Here is a 12,135-nt window from a genome sequence, read left to right as displayed (position 1 = left end):
TTTCATTCCTACAGCGTTATACCATATAGCTATTAACTCTTTTCTTTTGACTGCGTTCGTATGTTCATATGGCGTGTTCTGCTAGATACAAGCAGAAAAGGCACTGTTAGAAGAGCAAGTGACTGCGAATGAAGAGAAAATGAGAGCTGCTGAAGATGTAGTTTCATCTGATACTTGTAAACAGGAACAGAGACTAGTCGAAGAGATAGTCTACTGTGCAAGCAGTCTACAGTGTCTTATGGACATGTACCAAAATCCTAACAACCTTGACCTAGCTGATATGTTAGCCACTCGACGTGAGTATCATAACTGTAGTTCTCTCGGTACAATTTACAGTTTTCTAATAGGAGTATTGGTTTTTGCTAACTCACAGCATTACTGTTACTCTATTAGCCTTCTGCTTTGTTAATTTGATTATTTGTTGTATTAGATGGCGGTATTCATTAATTCTTCATGGTATATTCATTAATCCTTTGTGGTATATTCATTAATCCTTTGTGGTATATTCATTAATCCTTTGTGGTATATTCATTAATCCTTTGTGGTATATTCATTAATCCTTTGTGGTATATTCATTAATCCTTTGTGGTATATTCATTAATCCTTTGTGGTATATTCAATAATCCTTTGTGGTATATTCATTAATCCTTTGTGGTATATTCATTAATCCTTCGTGGTATAATCATTAATCCTTTGTGGTATATTCATTAATCCTTTGTGGTATATTCATTAATCCTTCGTGGTATAATCATTAATCCTTTGTGGTATAATCATTAATCCTTTGTGGTATATTCATTAATCCTTCGTGGTATAATCATTAATCCTTCGTGGTATAATCATTAATCCTTCGTGGTATATTCATTAATCTTTGTGGTATTTTTATCACATGATTGGGGCTCAGTTGAGTACTCTCAGAAACTCTCAGCATTCATATTGCTTTCCACTTATTTACCTGTAACTGAATTGTTACAGTGTATTTTTAAATGTTTGCAGTCTAATGCAGTTAGTCTATGACTCTGTACCATTTCTAGAGTGGCTATATAGTTTAACATTGAGAGGTTCACGCCTGAGTTTGGGTCTCATAAGCAAGACGGTAATGAGGATAGTTGGTTTGATAGGAATTATCAAGTGTCTTTGTGATACAAGCGAATAACATACACGTAAATTCATAAAACAAATGCTATATAAAGATCATATTTTCTAATTTTTATCTAATATAAACTATTGTTTTGGTGGATTATGGCTTTGTATGGTATGGATTCTTGTGAACTCTTTGGGTCAGAGATCTCACTTGTAATTAATTCTCCTCTATTTTTGGCAGTAAACTAAAAATATCCTACCACTTGTAATTGCATGTTACTTTGTCAATATTGATTTTATACCCAATGGTTTGCCAGCTATTATTAGAGTGTATCAGACAGGAGCCTCTCGTGCATTACTATGTGCTTTACTACATAATTATTTACGGCAGCGACTTGCAATGACTTTGAGTGCAAATTGAAATGTCTGTTCATTGCTTTTTTGGTCCAAAATGTTTTATGGTCTATTAGTTGTGTATCAAATGCTGCAAACATAATGTATGGAGAATAACTCTGAAGGTATGCATAGGTTTTAGCAGTTACTTATTGTGTCCCCCTGTCAACAGCAAATGCTTTAAATTTACCAGCCTCTACTCCTCCATTGGTCTTAGCAAACGTGTCAATAATATTCTGGTATCACTCGGCAGCTAAATTAAATTGCTAATTAACTATGCTCGTTTTTACAGCTACACCTGTGACTGTCGCATCACCCAGAGAATACAAAACAGTATTGGAGCAGCAGTATTCCTCTCTAAGGAATACCAACGAAAAGATTGAAAAATTGCGACAGTTTGTTTTGGATAAATATGCTGATGATATGGCTTCTACTGGTCACATAGACTGTGCCACCCAGTAGTGTCAGTGGCTGAGTCATAGTAGCCCCACCAGATACAGATTTTGTATTTTCCAGTAAGCTTTTCAATTTTCGTATGATATGATGTTCGCGTGACTCGCTTATGAAATTTGTGTTTTTCTCTGAGAATTGGTAATTATTAGAAATACCCTAGTTTTATGGATGTAGATGGTCTGAGAGGTTTGAGTGTCAGGTTCATGGTTGCTTTTGCAATTGTTCTTACTCTAAATGTTTGTTTTATTGTTGAGCGTTTTAATACACTTGTTACCACTTGTTGTCTTAATTGTTGGATAATGGTAGTGTTCAAGGTCGTATGCAAGCATTGACATCCAAGTTTAATATATGCGCTATAGTGCATGCGCGCTTGCGTAAAGGAAAGGATTATCGAGCAAATGACATTTGTGCGCTGTGCCTTGCAGTTATAGCATACGATTATATCAGCCTGTCTTCGGTGAGTGATCTACCCAAAAAGTACGTGGGATATTGCTTTATATTAATATCAACTCATAGACATCATTTATAGAATATCATTTATAACAGAACTATCAAAGACAGCGACAGTTAGATGTTAGTATATTGCATTTACAATGATATTGAGAGCAACAATCACCATGCTTTCTGCAATAGGCGTTCCATCTGCCACAAGTTTCTTCATGTTTCTCTATGCTGTTCCATAAAAAATCTTTCAGGGACATTGCCCTTCTACAAGAGCAATGGTACAATTTATTTTTCAGGGACATGGCCCTTCTACAAGAACAATGGTACAATGTTTAGTAACATAGCATCTTGCCGCCATGTAGACCCAAAGCACTGATGTACCACTATGTCGTCAAAGATTCCAGCGATACTTTATGTATGGTTAGATCAATCAGCCATGGTCTACATGGCATGGTTTCAAACATCTTTTTGTGTGATCAGAACAAAAGCATGAGCTTTGACTTTCATGAACAACAAAAATTTCATCTGAACAGTTTTTGTATTGGAGGCTAACTTAGGTCAAGAGCTTTTAGGCAGAGTTACTCAATCTAAATTGTTCATGCTATCAGCTACCAGTCAGTCACAAAAATAAAGCTGCTGGTCCACCATTCGATCATCTGCTGTTAGATTTTTATCCAATTCTGAAGTTGTAAAGCTTCTCATGAATACTATCTATCAGTGTCTATAGTGTATAAACTGTCATATATATTTTTAAGCATAACAAGTTATAAAGTGTTCATAGATTTTGGCGCTGCCCATATCAAAAACATGCAAAATCTGCCAACTTTATTACCGCCAATTTCTGTATAACAACACCAAAATATTCTAATACATTACTTTCCTTGCATTGCCAAGCCCACCAACCAATAGTGTTTAGCTTGTCAGTCTTAAGTTTGAAATAAAATATTTCGTGCCTTACGATCACTAGAAACTAAAAGTGTCTACCTCAGCTCAAAGCAATAGGAAATGCTACTGATGGATGCACTTCAAAGTGTACCTCATCCCCACTTGGAAGTCTTTTTTATTGTTTATGGAAATGGAATTATCGGAAGACCAGAAATTTGCACGCTGGTCAATAATTAGGCAAGTTTCTGATAAGCCAAATCGATGTTAAACAAACAACCTGGTTATTGGCTGGTGTACTAGCAGCTCTACACAAAACAAAATTTGCCATTTACGGACAATATCTTAGTTAGACTAGACTTAGGCAGAGGACCCATGAACTAGGCAAGGACTACAAATTAAAAAACTTTCTTCCCATTGGCCTTATAGATTAGGCAAAGACAACGTAAAATTAAGCAAGATGGAGAAGGGCTATTAGTGATAAAGTTGATGTCCATGACAGCTGTACATATCCATGTGCATCGATGACTTACTTTGTCCTAAAAAATTGCAAGTCTAATAATTCTAGCAAGAACATATGAAACTCATACTATAGTATTACAGTGCTGTTAAAAGACATGAGACCACCTCACATTTTAGGAGACCGCAGCTGGTAGCAATGATTTACTGGCGTACCAATGAAGCGAGTCGCTGATATGTAGCAAACCGCACTAAATTATTGGTAATCCAAACTTCTATGTAACTGTCATCATCGAAGAACTAAATTTCTCGAGTTTATGCCTCTATTAGCAGTTCAGCTGCTTAAGTTTGTGATGCGTATGTAACACAGTGTGAAGAACCTTTGGAAACAATGACAGTGCATTATCATCCTGAAACACCCAGATCTCCACATAATACAGAATCTTAATCTGCATTACATCCTTGCCGGTTATCTGACAGCACAAATTTTTATTGGGTTAACAGCAGCAGATAACATCATAGTTTGATGTTTGGGTAATATTGTTGGGTGATTTTCGTTAAATAACCAGGTTTTACCAACACATTTTTAGGTCATGAAAATGAACAAACTGGATGACTAAAAACAGTTGCGAAGCTATATAACTGTATTAAAATTGCTTAGTTTTTGAATGAGCTAATCTAAAACATGTCTGCTCAAAATCCTTATTCATAAAAGCAAAGCATGCACTAATATGCTTTAACCAGATGACTTCCGAGAATGGCTAATTTTTGTGAAAAACTTTTTAATTTTCTATTTGCGTCAACAGAAGCAATTTTGTCTCGCATCCACGGATTGGCTAATCATCTGTATTAATATCGTTTAACATATGTTTACGTTTTGGTCAAAAATTGACTTCCTTATGTAACACCTTAGAGCTTGCATCACAAGAGTTTTTATTTCGAAAACTGTTTCTTTTCATTTTTCTAGCATCATAATCGTTGCTGAAAAACAAAATACTGTGATTAAATTTGTATAAATAGATGTAATTTTAAAATGTTGTCAGTTAACTTTTGAATTGGGTGGCATTCATTTGTAGATACAGAGGTGACCAATCATGCTTGCTGCAATAAATCCCTTAACCATCAACAACATGTATTTGGATGACTGAAAGCGGGCAATAAGCACTGAGGGCTGAGTTCTTCAGGTAGTCAGTCTTAAGTCGTAATTAGTACCAACATGGTTATGGATTGCAGACATGCTTTCATCACTGAACAAGACTGCCAACTGTTCCTTCTGGATCACTTGCTCTCACTTGCCCAGTTCAATCATCCCTTCCTGCTATTAACTGTTGGTACTATTTGTGTCGTACTTCCTCTCAGCCACCTTTTTAGTAACTTTGTTCTGACTGTTCAAGGAGTCATATCAACATCAGTTGACTCTTTTTATTTTCTGGAAAATCGTACGAAAGTGTGATTTTGACGATCAATAGTGAATCCAGACCTCCAATCCAATCCGTTGGTTTCTATCAATCGTTTATTTATAATGTTGACCGTGTTTTTGAGCCTTCAATCTTTGACACAATTTTTTGCTGAGAAAGTTCAGTCTTGTGAAGATGAATAACACGATAGTGTAAGTTGTTGTGGATATCGCTGCTCTAGTGTAAGTTGTTGTGGATATCGCTGCTCTAGTGTAAGTTGTTATGGATATCGCTGTTCTAGTGTAAGTTGTTGTGGATATCGCTGTTCTAGTGTAAGTTGTTGTGGATATCGCTGTTCTAGTGTAAGTTGTTGTGGATATCGCTGCTCTAGTGTAAGTTGTTATAGATATCGCTGCTCTAGTGTAAGTTGTTGTGGATATCGCTGCTCTAGTGTAAGTTGTTGTGGATATCGCTGCTCTAGTGTAAGTTGTTATGGATATCGCTGATCTAGGGTAAGTTGTTGTGGCATTTTAATGCATATAACGTTGCAAGCGAGTACACCCACAAAATTAACTTGATAAACAAACTGCTACAGATACTGCGGATTAGAGAACTTTCAACACAAAATTATGACATTTACAGACATCAAAGAACTATTTGTTGGAACTTATTCTATCACCGCTGTTGCTAAATGAGAATGATTGGTGTTGGTTTCATCGTGCGAACATAAAGAACAATGTCTCCATATAATGATAATTGAATGAATTAACATGGTTCCAGTAGAGATACAAAAATGAAAAAAGGTGACTAAAATCAGGCGGCTTTATAGTTTCTGACAGCGTTGTGTACTAACATCACTGCATAACCCCTAGTATGGCGCCTTACATTGCCTCGCGTTGCGTGTTCGCAACTCGAGTTGTACAACTCGAGTTGCCGAGTTGTACAACTTGGCCTGGGTTTTTGATGAACTCGAGTTGTACTACTCGAGTTATATTTACACAACTCGAGTTTGCAACTCGAGTTACACAACTCGAGTTGCAAACTCGGCACACTATAATTCGCCATTAGCTCTAGTTTTACAGTACATACATAGTTTAATTTCTATTAGCTAACGGGTGCCTATTGATGTACCATTGTTAATATAACCAGATCTACGGTTATGCTACCATAATACCGATATATTGCACCTTACTTTTACAAAGTCGCGTTGCGTGTTCACAACTCGAGTTGTGCAACTCGAGTTGTGCAACTCGAGTTGTGCAACTCGAGTTGTGAACACGCAACGCGAGGCACTGTAAGGCGCCATACCCTAAAGGGCATGTGTCATGAGAGAGGAAACTGTCTAAAATGCCTCAGAATCTGGCTCATTACTAAATGGGGCACTGAGAGTGGTCCACTTCTTGTGGAAAGGCAAAATATGTCTGCATTTCATCACTAAATAGACTAGCTTTCATATTAAACACTTTACCTTTGCACTGGTATCCCTTTTTCTGAAATATCTATTAGGTAGATCTGGTCATTGTCTAAAAAAGAGATAACAGACAAATATATAGCCGAGGCAGTAAACCTCAGAGTATGACCGCTTGGTCACACATTTAGAAACACTCACATTGACTTCATTTTCTACCTAGTATTGTTACTCCTTCATAGACAGGAAATTGTTTTTGTTTCTTGGGAGATCTCATGAGATCCATATTTAGCATAAAAGATCTTTAATCACCCACAATGCTGTTTCAGACATGTTTGAATACATATATTTATTCATAGACAAATCGGAAAGGGAGGAAGCTGACGTATATCTTGTGAAAGTTCCAAATATAGATTGTTGACCTAGTCATGCGGTCACTAAAGAACATCGATTGGCTTGTAAAATGCATCCATACCAAGACTTATTTAGATGGGCGTTTAATGGTGGCTGACTAGCCAATATATGCCATGGAGTTTGTGAGCATACTCATGGATGCATTTCTTTGTTTAGTTTACTATAGGCAACTGGTGATAGCAACATGTTATATAGGTAACTGGTGATAGCAATATGTTATATAGGTAACTGGTGATAGCAACACGTCTCATATAGGTAACTGGTGATAGCAACATGTTATATAGCTAACTGGTGATAGCAACATGTCTCATATAGGTAACTTGTAGCATCACAGTTGGCGAAGGTTGCCAGCAATATCATTTTCTAAACACAGAGTTGCTTAACTTTTTTAAAGCTGTGCCAATACGAGGATCATTCAATAAATAATGTGAATTTATTAATAAAAACAGTTCTACTATAATTAAAATCCTAATTTTGTTAATTTTATATAATATCTATTGATGACTCGTAATTGTTTTTGGAGATTATGCGACCATGTGATCTCTTTTTTAGGTTTCTCAAAATGATTGACGAAAAAAACATGCTCCAAAATTGAATACAGATCAGTTAGAGCACCCCTGTAAACTGTACCACCTAATGTGAAATTTTGTAAAAGGTTTAAATGGAGGCAAAGAATAACCGTAGGAGTTTACAGTCAAATAGGGTCATCGTTAACTAAAACAATGCTAAGCCGATACAGCCGCTAAAACAATCAACAAATCTCATTTGGAGTTGCTACCAAGTCCTTCCTGCAGTCCTGATCTTGCAATGTCTGACTTCAACCTGTTTGGGACTTTTAACAGGTTTTTGAGAGGAAGCCACTTCGATGGGGATGATGAAGTTAAGATTGTGGTTAGTGATTTTTAAGAAGTCAATTTAGAGATTTTTACACCTTGATGACAAAAGTTTGTGTCATGTAGATTATGTTGAAAAATAAAAACAATTAAACTTCTACGTACTTATGTTAACACTCTTTTGATAAATAAATACAGGAATGTATTTTGATTCACAAGATATGTGCATTAAATGAAAATTGCATTATCTGGAAGTGGTATCAAATTATCGTACTATTATTGCCGATCTGTCGGTCTAAAGAAACCGTCAGAGTTTGTAAGTGAAACATAAACTGCTGCTGTTTATATCAGTTTACCACCAACACTTTACATCTTAAATACAATGGATGATTTAACCTTGAATTTCGATAGTCGATAGCCCTGCATGTCTAAATATCACGATGATTTTGTCTTATATCAATTTTAAGGTACTGCTTTAGTTGCTGCCTTTTTGCAAACAGTTATAATTGGAAGATAAAGAAGGTAATTTGTTTGCTGCAAACCATACAGGCAAGTTTAGGTTGTACATAAACTAACACGACACTATGATGTGTTGTCTGGCTTGTTTTGCACTTGACTGGTTAAATGGCAAACAAAAACCAAGAAAATGAGAGTCCAACCATAGAATCTAAATGGGTCAAAATGATATATGTATAACAGGAGTAAAAAGATAACAGATTCAGTAATGGTTTATGACAGATGAGTGATGATGATGATGATCATTACCATGTTCGAGCCAAAAAAATAAGATAAGAAGCTACGTACAGTAGATTTAGTCTGCTCTCTTATGAGTGCGGTAATAACAACTATTCTGAAGAAATCTTTTTTCTGAAATGAAATTCAGTCGTAGTTTTAGACTTTTAGGCTCACTATAATGTATAACAAGATACACTCTATGTATACAGTTAGAGTGCTATTCATACACTCTATGTATACAGTTAGAGTGCTATTCATACACTCTATGTATACAGTTAGAGTGCTATTCATACACTCTATGTATACAGTTAGAGTGCTATTCATACACTCTATGTATACAGTTAGAGTGCTATTCATACACTCTATGTATACAGTTAGAGTGCTATTCATACACTCTATGTATACAGTTAGAGTGCTATTCATACACTCTATGTATACAGTTAGAGTGCTATTCATACACTCTATGTATACAGTTAGAGTGCTACTCATACACTCTATGTATACAGTTAGAGTGCTATTCGTACACTCTATGTATACAGTTAGAGTGCTACTCATACACTTTATGTATACAGTTAGAGTGCTATTCATACACTCTATATATACATAGAGTGCTATTCATACACTCTATGTATACAGTTAGAGTGCTACTCATACACTCTATGTATACAGTTAGAGTGCTATTCATACACTCTATATATACATAGAGTGCTATTCATACACTCTATGTATACAGTTAGAGTGCTATTCATTTCACTTTAAACATATTTGGCTAATCTTCAACAGTTGGAGTTTATTAAAAACCCAATTGGGATGTAGTTAGTGGTAATGTAGTTAGTGGTAATTTAAAATATGAATTACTTCTACACCCAATGCCCAACCTGGTGGTTTTATGGAATTCAATGTTATTCAATGTTTATTGTTTACAATATAATTAGTGCTCTTCATTCTCTCAGAATCTCAGACAGATCTGAATCACAGACAGGGAGAGAGTAAGTAAGGCTGGGCTACTTACCATAGTTGTTGACAGTTAAACCAACTTCTATTTGCAGAGCCACAAGGAGTGTTACTAAGAGCAACGCAGCTGTCTTCATTACCGTCTTCATCTTGTTTTCTCCGCTGTCTTTTTAAGTGAGCAATTCAGACTCCTTTAAAATAACAGACTGAAATATGTAATTATTTTAGACTTTTACAAATTGTGAGAAGGCAAATTTTGTTGTTTCACTAAAAACTTTCAAGAATTTGGTCGTCGATGAGAATGCCTCCTTCCATTCACCATTATCTGCGCATTTCAGCTCCTGTTCTAGCTTTACATTACAAGTCTTAATGAAGCCCTGATATACATCCTCTATTCTCTGCTCAAACTAATTTTACACAACTAATTTCATTTTCAGCCATTATTCTAAAATAACAGTATTTCAATAATTTCTCTGATACTAGAATATCACCAGGTACCTTGCTAGAATTACTCTTCAAGATTCTCGCTAGATTTAAGGTTCTGAAGAGGATTATGATATTTAAGTAGGCTAGACGTTATTGATTATCTGGTCATGAGGGACAAAGGTCATGTGACCAAGTATCAAGTATCTACATGCTGATCTGTTAATTGCATGTGTGAAGAAAACTTCCTATTTGTAGGTGTATTATTTCTCTAGAAACAATCAGCTCTATGAAATGCTTAAGTGTAGAGTCAAACCTTGACATACAAAGCTAATCTCTTCTGATATTTGTTTTGTATGTCAAAACCATTGATTGTTGAAGCAATTATTCGTGCAAATAAACAGTGTATTTTTTAAGTTATTCTACAACCCAAATAGTTTAATAATACTTGCTTCAGAGAATCACAAATGGCTTTTTATATAGATATGTAAAAAATAATTGTGACCAAAGCTAAATTATGTGTATGAAGTTGAATAAATAGAATTGTAATCAATAAAAGTGTTTTTATTACAATGACTTTAAATAAATGAAAAACTAGTTGAAAGGTAGCATGAGAACATAATAGGAGGAAGACAGATGTCAAGAGATAAGCGGAGTAAATCTAAAATAAACAATGTATACTTTATAAATAACCGTAACTTACCCATCCTTGCATATAATTTTTATTTAAAAAAATAATGTTATTTATTTGTTGTAATAATTCTAAAATAATCGATCCCTTTTTTATTTTTCTCAGCCACTACCGTTGGCACGAGTCGTCTTGGGATCATGATTTTAAAGCTAAAATAGAAGGTATGAAGCACTGTTGACTGTTTACTGTTTTTCAACTAATTTAAAACGAAGCTCTATGAAGGAGAACTAAATACATACATTTTATTTACGGGTTTACAAAACTACAAGGATTCAAAAACTTTGGACCTATTCTGCGAAACTTCGTTCAGATACTTAAACAAATATCTGCTCAAATTTTGTTTCATTGGTTGAAAAAAGTTATCTTTAGCGATGCCGACGCGTCATAACGCTTGACTGTATCAACTTATTATTTGTGCCTGCACAACAATGATTATAAATGTAAATACTATGTATCTAACAAGTACAGCTAAAACTAATGACCTATGCAAGCTCCAAGAATCAGCGACATCATTGAACGTTTGCTAGCTATTGCTGAGAATTAAAAACTACAATATCATAAGAGCTAAGGACATGCAAATGAGATATAGTACAAATATTACTACACACTTTTTAATTTTGAAGTAGGCCGCAGGCATGATTCAGGCAGTTTGTCAACAAAACACAACGCATATACACCCTCAGTTCCGAGCTATAACATCCGATTGACGCAAGGTCACTCCTCTGGGACTTCAATGAACATTAACAAAGTCAGTACAAATTTTTCTCGCAACTGTTCAATTAATTATATGCAGTGCAGGTAAACATGGGCATACAAAGTTGATTGGTTTTGATATTTGCATTGTACGTGTAAGTCAAAATCATCTTATTTCTGAGCAAATATTGTACACATTATATTTTGTTGAATCCGTTCAAGAGTCCAAAAAGTAATCGTAAATGCTTAAACTAGTCATAATTATATAGAATTGAAACAAATGCATTATATGAAGTTGCATGTATGTAAAAAAACTTAATTCAAAAACTTAAATTATATTTGAAATCTTCTCTTGTTACTTTAATTTAAAAAGAACATTTTAAAAATTTTTAAAGAAAAGTGTAAGTGCTGTCATGAAGTGATAGAAATAGGCAGCATAACTTACACTAGATACAGTTTAATTCAAATTCATTTATATATATGAACAATTTTATGTGTCATTTTTTACTCTACCAACATTTTTAGGTTTATTTACAAAATTGTTTTAATAAACTTGAAACAAATTATGTTAAAAATTACTTAGTCCGTGAAGACAGATGTTATGTAGTTTTGATATAATATTGTAAATATAATGTTGATATATAATGTAAATCTTGATATAAGCCAAGATTAAGTCTGTTCTACCTGCGCTTTATTCTCGTGCTTGCTAAACACTGACTTCTCATTACAGACAATTGAAGTTGGGGCTACAAAACAAGGACGAAAGACACAAAATTGATTATGTAATACATAAAGGAACTACCATCAATGATTATGCAATACATAAAGGCACTACCAGCAATGATTATGTAATACATAAAGGCACTACCAGCAATG

General features: G+C 34.8%; 1 protein-coding gene across 1 annotated transcript in view; it reads left to right on the top strand.

Moving 5' to 3' along the window:
• The window catches only part of LOC137404375 (centrosomal protein of 85 kDa-like), a 30,328-nt gene extending 28,121 nt beyond the window's left edge, over positions 1-2,207 (top strand). The window contains exons 14-15 of the mRNA XM_068090570.1: positions 86-296; positions 1,766-2,207. Of these exons, the coding sequence (XP_067946671.1) occupies positions 86-296; positions 1,766-1,935 (381 nt within the window). The 3' untranslated portion in view covers positions 1,936-2,207. The remainder of the gene's footprint in view (positions 1-85; positions 297-1,765) is intronic.
• Positions 2,208-12,135: the final 9,928 nt, after the last annotated feature.

Source organism: Watersipora subatra, chromosome 9 (assembly GCF_963576615.1).
Source record: "Watersipora subatra chromosome 9, tzWatSuba1.1, whole genome shotgun sequence".
In the NCBI taxonomy this organism is placed as follows: domain Eukaryota; kingdom Metazoa; phylum Bryozoa; class Gymnolaemata; order Cheilostomatida; family Watersiporidae; genus Watersipora; species Watersipora subatra.
This window is presented reverse-complemented; position numbering and strand designations above follow the sequence as displayed.